Here is a 13,013-nt window from a genome sequence, read left to right as displayed (position 1 = left end):
GCCTACTGTTGTATTTTGTCAGCTCTCTGATCATTGGCTAAGGAACTCTTTTTGAACTAGTTTGGGAAACTCTATATACAATTACCTTCTCACTCCATTGTCGTTTCCCTTCAAAACAGATTCGGGGTACCTTGATACATTACTGCAGGACAACATCGCGTTTCTTTCTAATCCATGACTATAAAATCAAACCATCGTAGTTGACATTTACTTTTACAACAGACAGCGTTGGCAAGTAAGTAAAGGGATGCTGCGATATCAAAGCTAAATTACACTTAGAATTATTTTTATCCTCTTGAAGAGTATTTACTCATCTAAAATGTGCATTAGTCCCATAAAATCATAACTTGTAATACTTTTTATAGTGACCCGATCTTGCAAGATCATAAATCTTCAGTATGGGATATCAAATTATAATTTTGCTAGATTAACTGTGTGGGATCCAGAAGTTTGCAATTATTTGAAATTTCAAAGTTATATATTTTTTTTCTCCATTTATAACTAACGTGAAATTGAAGAGTTTTTACCGTAAACTTTGTATGTAAATATCAATCCAAGTATTTTCGATAAAGTAAGAGAAACAACTAAGGATGCTTTGCTTATTTTGTTGAAAAGAAGGAACACAAACTCTAGTTACAAAATCTTTCTCCCTCTAAATCTAAATTTCCATACATGTTCCTATTTTTTTAAATTTTGAAAAAATCATGAAAGGTGTGTTGTTTTTCTTTTCGCTTAATAAATAGTGAACAACCAAAACCCTGTTTTTTACACATTGCTTCCCTTTAGCTTCTACAGTGAATTTTAGTTGTAATGGTATTGTGAATGGTAACATAATCCTTTCCCTCTTATAGTAGGTATAATCTGTGGAGTTTGAATTTATTGAATGTAGACTTCAAGTGACTTCCATATGTCACATCCATTATTGATTATTTCCAGATGCCATTTTTTAAAAGGGGGCGGGGGAAATCAGTACATATGTACTGAGATGAAGTAATAAACAGAGAATAAATCGCTCTATTTGCAAATTCTGCAAAATATTCTGTAAAATAATCTAAAATTACCATTCTTTAACGAATTGTGTTTCTTCTACAGGAGGAATCTTTGAATTTTTGGAAGGCACCAGTGGACAACTTGTCAGTGCTGAGGAGCACGCTTTCCGATTTGCTGCCAACATAATCAACAGAAACAGAACATTATTACCAAACACAACATTGACATACGACATTCAAAGAATAAACCTTTACGACAGCTTTGAAGCCAACAGAAAAGGTGGGTGCAGGATTTGTTTACGTTTTATTACCCACAAAAAAGTATCTTTGTCAATAGCTTGGTAGAGCTATTCACTGAAACAAAGAGGTCATGTTCAGAACTGCAGGTGCAGTTAGTTGGTAGTCTCAATCGACTTGCATTGCATGCAGGGTGTTGCGCTATTATCATTTGTGCTCCTATACGTTGAGTCAAATCCATAACTGGATGTGCTCTAGTTATAAACCTCTTTCTTCTACGTGCAAAGTTTAAATGAAATTTATCAATGAATGGTGTATTTAGACTTTCAGCTCTTAGCCTCGCACAGAGACAGAAAATGTAGTAAAATATCTTACATAAAGCACTGAAGTAAAACCTCTTAATATACATCATAAAAAAGTGTGACAAATCTTGAATGGCACAACGTACCCAACTTCTAAATCGATGCACATATAAAAAATGCACCCTTTTGTGCCAGGAGTGGAGACTAAATAAGGAAAAGAGATAATAATTTTAAAGAGAATTTACCAAAAACACATTCCCAGTGTAACATTTCCCACTGTGTTTGTTCCTAACAGCCTGAACCATTGTTTCATGCTCAGCTCGGCACCATGACGTTTGAAAAGAAGAGTACTATTCTCTGCCAGTGGTTCCCAACCTGTGGTCCAGGAACCCCTAGGGGTCCGCAAAGCCTCCTCAGGGGGTCCGTGACTGCTTTGAAAATTAAATAATATTAACATATTAGGTCACCAGCGTTCAGTAACGACTCCCTGGAGTCGAGTCCAATAATGATTCAGTGTGGGTCCCCAGGATCCAGTAATGATAAAGCGGGGGTCCACAGAAGTCAAAAGTTTGGGAACCACTGTTCTATGCCAATCTCACGCAATCAGCTTCCACCATGCCTTCTGTACTAACACAAAGAAAATCTGATGATAAAGCATGTATACAGCAGATATAAAGCAAGAATATACAAATAACGGTGACCATGGTAATCATAATAACAGTACAGCGTTTAATCCTATTGGACTATGTAAGCACTCTATAAACAACTTTACTTAATTGTTCCGATGTAATATATTTTATTATAAACAGTGCCTTCTTATCTTTCTTACCTACTAGTCAAAGACAACATGCAGCACATTTCCACTCCATCTGAGATACTAGCTTATTGAAATAGACCATTTCATCATCACAGCTCCTTTCGCTTCCCCCTATTTTGCCTTGTCCTTTTTTCCTCCCAATTCTTTTTTTAAATCTTTTTATTTAATATTGGTACAACCAACAAACCCATGAACATATAGCAACTCCCCATTCTCTCCCCCACTTAGTGGCATATCAACTGACAGACAGACAGACCATTCAATCAATCAATCAATCAATCAAAGGCATTTGTATAGCGCACTGCTCACCCGGAGGGTCTCAAGGCGCTGGGGGGGGGGGAAACGCTACTGCTCGAACAGCCAGGTCTTGAGTTGCTTCCTGAAGGCGAGATGGTCTTGCGTTGTCCGGAGGTGGATGGGGAGGGAGTTCCATGTCTTGGCTGCCAGGTAGGAGAAGGATCTTCCTCCGGCGGTGGCTCTGCGGATGCGGGGGACGGTGGCGAGAGCGAGGCTGGCGGAGCGGAGCTGGCGGGTGGGCTTGTGGAAGGTCAGGCGGCTGTTGAGGAACTTGGGGCCCAGGTCGTGGAGGGCCTTGTGTGCGTGGGTGAGGAGTCGGAACGTGATTCTTTTGTTGACGGGGAGCCAGTGCAGGTCTCTCAGGTGTTCGGAGATGTGGCTGTGTCGGGGGATGTCCAGGATGAGTCGTGCTGAGGCGTTCTGGATCCGTTGGAGTTTCTTCTGGAGTTTGGCGGTGGTGCCGGCGTAGAGGGCGTTCCCGTAGTCCAGCCGACTGGTGACGAGGGCCTGGGTGACCGTCTTCCTGGTCTCGGTGGGGATCCACCGGAAGATCTTTCGAAGCATGCGCAGGGTGTTGAAGCATGAAGATGAGACGGCGTTGACTTGTCTGGTCATCGAGAGGGAGGAGTCCAGGATGAAGCCTAGGTTGCGAGCGTGGTCCGTTGGCTTGGGGGTGGCTCCCAGGGCGGGGGGCCACCAGGAGTCGTCCCAGGCGGATGGTGATGATCCCAGGATGAGGACCTCCGTCTTGTCTGAGTTCAGTTTCAGGCGGCTGTTCTTCATCCATTCGGCGACGTCTTTCATCCCTTCGTGTAGGCTGGCTCTGGCGGCGTCCGGGTCGCTGGTGAGGGAGAGGATCAGCTGGGTGTCGTCGGCGTAGGTGATGATCTTGAGGTTGTGTTGACGTGCGATGGTTGCGAGGGGGCTCATATAGACGTTGAAGAGGGTGGGGCTGAGCGATGACCCTTGTGGAACTCCGCAGATGACTTCGGTGGCCGCTGACCGGAACGGGGGGAGGCGGACTCTCTGGGTTCTTCCGGCGAGGAATGAGGCGATCCACTCCAGGGCCTTCCCCTGGATGCCGGTGTTGTTCAGGCGCTGTACCAGGGTGCGGTGGTAGACAGTGTCGAACGCTGCGGAGAGGTCCAGGAGGATGAGGGCCGCAGTTTCCCCATTGTCCATTAGGGATCTGATGTCGTCTGTGGCTGCGATGAGGGCGGTCTCCGTGCTGTGGTTGGCTCGGAAGCCGGATTGCGAGTGGTCGAGGGATCCGTTGGTCTCGAGGAAGGCAGCTAGCTGTCTGTTGACGGTCTTCTCGATGACTTTGGCAGGAAACGGGAGGAGCGAGATGGGGCGGTAGTTCTTGAGGTCGGAGGGGTCTGCAGTTGGTTTCTTCAGCAGGGCACTGATCTCGGCGTGTTTCCAGCACTCCGGGAAGGTGGCGGTGTTGAAGGAGGCGTTGACGATGTCACGGAGGTGGGGTGCGATGATGTGGTCAGCCGTGTTGAAGATGTGGTGTGGGCAGGGGTCCGAAGGGGATCCGGAGTGGATGGTGTTCATTGTGCGTGTTGTGTCTTCGGTGCTGACTGGGGTCCAGGTGCGGAGGGTGGCGGTGGGGGGCATCGGTTCGGTGGTGGGGTTTGTGGTTGGTGGGCCGAAGCTGTTGTGAATGTTGGCGATCTTGTTGTGGAAGAAGGCTGCGAGGGAGTCGCAGAGGTCTTGCGAGGGAGTGATGTCATTGTTTCCGGCGTCGGGGTTGGAGAGCTCTTTGACGATGCTGAAGAGTTCCTTGCTGTTGTGGGTGTTGTTGTCCAGTTGTTCCTTGAAGGCTGTCTTCTTTGTGGCGCGGATCAGTTGGTGGTGTTTGCGGGTGGCGTGTTTGAGGGCCGTCATGTTGTCTGTGGTCTGGTTGGTGCGCCAGGTGTTCTCCAGGGAGCGGCAGTTCTTCTTGGAGGTGATGAGCTCGTCGGTGAACCAGGAGGCTTTCTTGCTGCTGCGTCTGCTGGGGGGGTTCTTCTTCAGTGGTGCGAGGGCGTCTGCGCAGTTGGTGATCCACTGTGTGAGGTTGTTGGCGGCTTCGTTGGGGTCCGTTGAGCTGGTGGGGGGGTTCTGGCTGAGGAAGGTGGTGAGCTGGTCGCCGGTGATCTTGTTCCAGCTCCTGCGGGGGGTTTGTTGAGGGTGGTGGTGGGTCGTCGTTTTACTGAAGCTGAAGTGGACGCAGCTGTGGTCAGTCCACTGGAGATTGGTGGAGTGGCTGAAGGTGACATATTTGCTGGATGAGAAGACTGGGTCAAGCGTGTGGCCGGCGTGGTGTGTAGGGGTGGTTACCAGTTGCTTGAGTCCGAGGTTGGCCAGGTTGTCCAGTAGAGCAGTGGTGTTGCGGTCCTTGTCGTCCTCCAGGTGGAAGTTGAGGTCCCCCAGGAGGATGTAGTCGGTGGAATTGATGGCGTGGGGGCTGACGAAGTCTGTGATGTCTTCGCTGAACTGTGTGCGTGGTCCCGGTGGTCTGTAGATGAGGGTGCCTCTGAGCGTGGTCTTGGGGTTGGTGTGTATCTGGAAGTGGAGGTGTTCGGCGGAGGTGAAGGTGTCATCAGAGTTGGTCGTGATGCGGATGGTGTTCTTGTGGATGATGGCGATGCCTCCTCCTGTCTGGTTGACGCGGTCCCTCCTGGTGATTTTGTAGCCTTCTGGGACGGCGATGGCGACTTCGGGTGCTGAGGAGGCGTTCATCCAGGTTTCTGTCAGGAAGGCGATGTCTGGTGCTGTCGAATCGAGGAGGTTCCAGAGTTCGACGGCATGCCTGTGAACGGAGCGGGTGTTGAGCAGGATGCACATCAGGTGTTTGTTGCTGGGGCTCGGTTTAGTAGGTGCAGTGTTGGGTCGTAGGCTGGTGAAGCGGCAGGTCAGGCAGGTGAAGGGTCCGTGGGTGCGTCTCGGGGTGGCTCGGTAGCAGGCGGTGTTTCGGCCGGCGTTGAGTGCGTGGAGGGTTCTGGCATCGTAGCTGTGCAGGGTGTGCTGGCGAGGGCGAGGACCAGGGGGTCTGGCGCTGGGCGCGGTCCAGGCGCGGACGGGCGCAGACGGGCTTACCTTTGGCGCACCTTCGGCGCTCAGTCGGAGCACCCGCTGCGCGCGTCCGCTGCGCGGTCGCTCTGGGGGCGTCATAAGTAAGGAGCCGGGAGGGAGGAGCAGCTGGGTGGCGGGAGCGGTCCGGCGAATGGAATCACAGGGGGGCGGGGCCGCAGGGAGGCAGCGGCGGGAAATCCCAGGAGCAGCGAGCGAGCGAAGGAATCTGCAGGCAGGAGGCGGCAAAGGCAGGCAGGAGCGGCAGCAGTGAGTGGGGCGACCAAGCCCTGTGGAGTGCTGAGCGGTCACACTCTGTGGTCCCCTACGGTCCCCTTAAGTAAGGAGCCGGGAGGGAGGAGCAGCTGGGTGGCGGGAGCGGTCCGGCGAATGGAATCACAGGGGGGCGGGGCCGCAGGGAGGCAGCGGCGGGAAATCCCAGGAGCAGCGAGCGAGCGAAGGAATCTGCAGGCAGGAGGCGGCAAAGGCAGGCAGGAGCGGCAGCAGTGAGTGGGGCGACCAAGCCCTGTGGAGTGCTGAGCGGTCACACTCTGTGGTCCCCTACGGTCCCCTTAAGTAAGGAGCCGGGAGGGAGGAGCAGCTGGGTGGCGGGAGCGGTCCGGCGAATGGAATCACAGGGGGGCGGGGCCGCAGGGAGGCAGCGGCGGGAAATCCCAGGAGCAGCGAGCGAGCGAAGGAATCTGCAGGCAGGAGGCGGCAAAGGCAGGCAGGAGCGGCAGCAGTGAGTGGGGCGACCAAGCCCTGTGGAGGGCTGAGCGGTCACCGTTGAAGTCACGGCGCAATATCCAGCCACAATGTTCTATAAACAAAGCCCACACTATCATTATCGGCTCTTGTGGGCTTTCTTCAATCCCTAGCCCCTCATCATCAATCATTTTCTGACAATACGTATTTCATCCCCTTCCAGGATCCCTACACTTTCGTAAATTTGTTTGAGCATCCCCGTGCATGGTATATCTGTTCTCCCACCTTCATACACCAGTCTGTTAGCCTCCAATTGCTGCCTTGTTGGGCCTCTCTTCCTTCTCCATTTTTGTATCACATCTCTCTGTGCCCCCATCAGGGCCACATTGCAGAAGAGGAGCATATATATTGTGTCTGTTCTCCCCAGATCCCCAACATCACTACATTGGTGTATAGTGCCAAAGAGTCTCCTAGAGACTGAGAGATCCAGCTAAGGATCTCCTCCCAGAATTTGAATTTTTGAACAGTTCCATAAAGTGTGTATAAGCGTGCCTCTCTGTTTGGATCCCAGCAGGCATCTATCCAATGCCGCTCTACCCATTGTGAATAATGTAGTTCTGGTATAATATACTTGGTACAAACACTTGAACTGGATCAACCTAAACCTGCTTGAATCACCACTTCCCCCTGGTACCACTCATCATCCTCCAGTCTAACCAGATCCCCCTCCCATCTCCCATGAAGCATGTGATATAGGGAAGCACTGTTGGCCAGCAACATGATGTAGATGGCGGAAATCGCATGGTGGTGTAGGGGTCTCCCAGTACTCCATATTCCAGTGGGCTCTTTTCTGGCATCTCTGTCACCGGGCAATGAGAATCCTAAGTTGGTGTTGCACCTGGAGGTATCTCAAGCATTGTCCCCCAGACAGCTTGTTTGGGATTGAAGGTCCTGAAATGTCAGATTTCCTGGTTCAACCGTACATTATTTCAGTTTTGATATTCCAATCAAATCTCACTTCCTGTGGCCTTCAATTCCCTGCAGCAAGACCAACCCTCCATCACCCATAGTGGAGTCGCCAGGTTGAGCACTTCCTGCCATCCCAGTCATGTGTCTGTTTTTTTCCAGAAGTCCACAGCCATTGTGGTAGGAGCTAGCAGTCCTTTTAGGCTTTTCTTCCCATAGTTCCACTTCACATACCACTGCGGCTCATGGAACCTCCTGTCTACACAAAGGAAGGGCTCAGTCTGGTCTGCAAATGACCATTCATTGAGCACTACCCATTGTGTTGCCCAGTAATACAGGTCGGAGATTCAGCAAATAAATTCCCCCATCCACTACCTTTCTTGTGAGGGTCTCCATCGCAATGTGTGGCACACCTCCAGCTCAGAGGAGGAACCTAGACTTGGCATCCACTGATTTGAAGAATTGTTCAGGGACCTCAAACAGGGAGGTTTGCTATGCATACTGTATTTTGGGCAGGTAAATCATTTAATACAGCTAGGACTAGCAAGGACAGCGGTAGATGTCTCCACTGGCTCACATCCCTTTTGTATTTTCCCAGCAATCTGCTCATCTTGCAGGAGTAGAAGAGGCTCCTGTCACGTGTGATGTAATTACCTAAGTATCTAAACATGACCCTTTCCCAGTGTATGGGATAGTCCCAACTCTCCTGGAGGATCCATCCAACCAAGGGGAAGAGACAGGATTTGTTCCAATTTATCCAGAGACCTGAATAGCACCCAAACACCCTGAAGATCTCTAAAATCCTGTTGACTAAACCCTCTGGGCCTGCCAGATATAGGAGGACATCACCTGCATAAGGTGGCACCACACCCTCACAATCCTGGTCCCATCTGAATCCCCAGAGCAGAACATCTTTCCTAATGCAGTTGGTCACTGGTTCAATTGCTGTTATGAAAAGGAGAGGGGATAGGGAACATTGCTTTCTAGTCCCTCTCCCCGTGGGTAATTCTAATGAGAGTGCTCCATTGACACAAACATGGGCCAAAGGGTTGATATAAAGCAATTTCACCTGTGCCCAAAAATATGGACTGAACCTCATCCGCTCCAAAACTGCTTGCAGGTACGGCTATTCCATGGAGTTTAACGCCTTTTCTGCATGAGTGAGTGGTGCTGGCTCTCCCAGTCACTCCTCCCTTGCCAAAGAGCCAAAAAAGCTCCTGAGAATGTGTCTGGTAGACCTATATGGCATAAACCTGATTGGTCCTGTGCCACCACCAGGGGTATAACCCGCACCAAGTAGTTCGCCAACAGCTTTGCCAGTAGTTTCACTTCCACATGTAGCAGCAAAATCAGACTGCTTCTGGAGAAGGACCACACTCTCCAACACACAAGATGCCTGTCACCCCCCCTTAACCATGGTATACAACCATTCACAAATGTAAGAAGGTACTTGTTAGGTGGGAGGGTGGCTGCTGTCCTGCAGGTAAATGTTACCCTCTCTCGAAGGCTATCTATCACTGCCAACTTCATATTTGGTGCCCTATCAGTGCTCTGCTCAGTTCTCAGCCTGTGATACCAGGGGTTAGAGCGAATCATCCACAGTCATCGGGTGACCACTGGTTGGCCTACTCCATCCAGCTCCACCCCAGAGGCCTCAGAGCTACGACTGGATTCAGAGGATCCTCGTTGGAGAGCTGCCCATTCATTGTCTGTTGCCCATGGGCTCCCTTCCAGGACGTCTTTCACTATCCGAGCTCTATCCTCACAGGCCTGATCCTTAGTTGAAGTCATTGTTCCCTCTTTAGCACCCCCTGCTGGAGGATCTCCAGAGATGTCTCTCAGGCTGGAGTGGTTTTACTTCAGATGCAGGTGGTGGATGCCCTTGTGCCTCTAACCAGTCCAAAACATTGCCTTCTGGACATGCAGACCTTATCCAGGAAACGTATTGCATACTAAAGACCCAGGGCACGGAGGTGGCTTCTGAACTGTGTTAGTATAGTCTGGGTAAATGTTCACTGAGTGACACTCCATCGACCAAGAGCCTTGTGTGCGTGTCACCCCTCAAAACGTGGTCTTTGTCTCTGAAATTCAACAGTCTGGCTATGATCAGGTGTGGGGAGCTCCAGAGCTAGGAAGTGGACCAGGACTCTATGAGTATGGTCCACTTTGTAGAGCGTTGAAGCCTAGGACACCCAGCATCATATCCAGGAACTATTTTTCAATCAAAAGATCATCCCTCAGGCCCTCAGTCTTCTCAGGGATCCCAATTATGTGCACATTATTAAGCCTTGAGCACCCCTCTTCATTGTTCAGGCACACAGTGAGGGACCTGAACTCTGTTTGGAGCTTATGCAACTAGGCCAAATTGCATTTGACCACTGGTGTAGCCTGGGCCAGCAGCCTCTCTGTTTTTGTCACTTTCCTTGTCAGCTTCTTGTGGTCAGTGGGAAGTAGGTCCAAGTCCAGTGCCACTATTTCGATCCTGTGCTCGGAACCACATCAGTGTCTGTAATCTTTGCCAAGATGCATTCAGTATGAGCTTACAGCTGCCCCTTCCCTGAGGCTGTGACCAGGAATCAGTCCGCTGCACCATTTTGCTCTATTTGGGATGGACCATCACTCTGGTCCCATCGGGGAGCAAGGCGTCTGCCACATGGCTTACCCTGACTGTTCCATCCAATAGGCCCTAGCCGTCCTCCTTGTAGACCCACCTTCCCTGTCAAAAAGGGGTGTTCTGATGCCAGGGGTATGGGGAAAAGAGGTACCTCTTGTTATCTGTCCCAAGTAAGCTCTTTGTTGTTTCCTCCCCCAGAGACCTGTCAGGCCGTGTTGTGCCCCCCTTGTCTTAGGCCTCACCGCCTCTGTTCACTCCCCTTGCTGGGAAAGGCTGCCACTTTTGCTGCCCATAGTATATGGGCCATGCAGCTTCAGGGCACTGGGGAGCTCATCGAGCTTCCCCAAAGTGCTCAGTGGCCATTGCAGGGGTCCATCAGTCTGGGACATATAGTCATATAGACATATATGATATTAGTCCCATGCCTCACTTCCCGCAGGGCCGCCAACGTCACACATATGTGTCCCTCTATCATGGGGATAGATACCACTGCACCTCAAGGCTCTCTGGGACTGCAGTCTGCTGATCTGCTGCCTACCTTTGTTCCACTGTCAGCTGTCTCTTTCATTGCAGACCTATTGCCTTTCTTACAGGCTTCTGTTGAGGTGGTCATGCCCACTCCTGGCTGAGGCTCAGGTCTGCCTTGCATAGACCATTGATCCAGCAATTATGTCACGAGGGAGCAGGGCCATAGAGTTTCAGCTAGCCATCGTTGTTCTCGCTGTTCTCCTCAGACCTTTCGGGCAACCGCTTTCTTTAGTGCAGGCTTATCCCACTCTTCACGGCTCTGCATTGAGGCAGCGCACCTGCTGCTGGATGGGACCCCTGCCTGCCTCTTTTGGGCCACGGATCCTGCGATTATGCTGTGGGGAGAGGGAGGCAGAGCCCTCAGAGCTCGCCCCCACCATTAACTGGCTCTCGGTGGTCTTTCCTGTTGTGTGAGACCCCTCGGGCAGCAGAATGATGAGGCCTGAGGGAGTGTCAGCATCAAAGCTCTGCTTCACACGTCCACTGCCATTGCCGCAGTGATCACGTCCCCTTTTCTCCCAATTCTCTTTTTTCCTAACTCTTTTGTTTTATTATCCTAGTTTTGAGTTATGGTTACTTAAAGCACTAGACAATTAATTAATATATTATGGCTTAACAATACTAGATTTTGCATCCACGCGCTATTAGTAGGAAACTATCTCTGGGAAAGGGCCAAACAGAAGGCAACCGCAAATGTACATTTTTGAGCGAATATAGTCATGGATTTAAGATACAGACACCAAAGTGGAACGACGGACTACTCTACATAATCTGTCTTGGATACTCTATAACTCCTGCGTGGCTGGTGTTTATGAAGCATATATCTGTTCCCTAAAATATTTCCCTAAGTGCAAACAACCCTTACAGTCAGAAAAGGGTTGATGACCTGCATGACTGATGATTGTCGGCACCCTTCTTGTTCATTCCTCTGATATGTGCTTTCCTGTGATCCAGGGTGATGTTGGTTACTTGTGGATTATTGTATTTCCTGTTATTTAGGAATACTCTAATTTAAGGTTCACCCGCTTCAGCAGGTTGAAACCTCTGCATCACAAATACATTTAGGCCTTCTTTATTACACCTCAGTCTCAAATCACTAGGAAGAGATTTACTGGCAATTAACCGCAGCCAAACCATCAATTTTTAAGAGCGTATCCATTTATTATGTGACTCTTTAAGGAGGAGACCCGGACTTCGCTGGAGAAAACTTATCTCTGAACTATTCCAGCAATTGTAAAGTCTATCAGGGTGGTTGGTGCTATTCTTTCCATATCTTTTAATCTTGAAATTCAATATCTCTGCTAATTCAAGCTTACTCTGCCTGCCTGACACCTTTTCAGTCTTAACTCTGCTGTCTCCTTGCCTGCTAGTTATTTTCTAGCACTAGTATGTCTTAATGTGCGTTTGTAAGCTTTCTAAGATTATTAGAAATATTCAAGGCGTGGTCAAGATAGCTTTCATTCTTCTAATTTGTTAAATGGATCTTCAGGAGAAAGTGTTATATAAAATGTAACAGAATTATGTATTTATTAGTTGAAGTACCTATATATTGAAGTGGACATGTGAAAAACCATGCAGTTCCCTTGTAACTCTTACAACAGTTAAATGTGACTTTGAAATCCAAGGTTCTATAAAACAATGATACAGTTTATCTGTTTTTTTGTACAGGAGTTACCTAAACGGGGTAGTACTTAATTGTGACTTTGCATCTCTAGAGGGATCAACTCTGTCCCCAAATATATTCATTGTGTACATGAGACTACTTCCAAGCTTCATTGACACTCATTTATGGTTTCAACAATTGTATATAGATGACTCCCATCTGGGTGCTGTGAAAACACGTATCAGGACAGTTTGTCAGAAATAGAATTCTGTAAAGTTATTGTCTCATGTTTCTACTATTGAAACAGATGGATCCCAATACTCCTGAAAACAAAAACGTGTTTTTAAGAAAAACGATTGTAGGGGATCCCATTTAAAAATGATTTTCACAATCAAATAATGGTTTTGTCTTGCATTTGAGCACAGAAACACCTTGTATTTGCACTACCCTCTGTAACTGAAGGACTAATATAGTTTACATAGATATACTACATTGCATTCCTTAGAAAAAAACATATGCTCATGTTTCCTTTAATAAAGAGTGAGTCTATTTTATTCCGCACATCTACATATGTTTTAAAACTGGTCTTTGGTTTCGGATTTATTTTTTGTTCTTTACAAACATCTGTTTACATTAGGAAAGAACCGTGCAGAGCAATATTATTAATTCCAAATGTATAAATTAAGAGTCTCTGTGGAAGGCAATGATATCTTCAAGATATTAGATATTATAAACAGTGATATCAGTGATCTGCACACTGAGGCCCTCATTACGAGGCTGACGGTCATGAGACCGCCAGCCTCATGGCAGAGGTCTTACCACCACAGACCTTATGAGTTGTGGGGTTTGGCCACAGCCAAATCACCACCACACCACCTGGCATGCTGGTGCGGTC

The 13,013-nt window shown here is 48.7% G+C and overlaps 1 protein-coding gene across 1 annotated transcript in view; it reads left to right on the top strand.

Moving 5' to 3' along the window:
• The window catches only part of GRIK3 (glutamate ionotropic receptor kainate type subunit 3), a 1,024,044-nt gene that overhangs the window by 456,598 nt on the left and 554,433 nt on the right, over window positions 1–13,013 (top strand). Inside the window, exon 2 of the mRNA XM_069223872.1 lies at window positions 1,093–1,269. Coding sequence (XP_069079973.1) covers window positions 1,093–1,269 — 177 coding nt within the window. The remainder of the gene's footprint in view (window positions 1–1,092; window positions 1,270–13,013) is intronic.

This window comes from Pleurodeles waltl, chromosome 3_1, assembly GCF_031143425.1.
Source record: "Pleurodeles waltl isolate 20211129_DDA chromosome 3_1, aPleWal1.hap1.20221129, whole genome shotgun sequence".
Classification (NCBI taxonomy): Eukaryota; Metazoa; Chordata; class Amphibia; order Caudata; family Salamandridae; genus Pleurodeles; species Pleurodeles waltl.
Note: the sequence above shows the minus strand (reverse complement) of the source record. Positions and strands in the feature narration are given on the sequence as shown.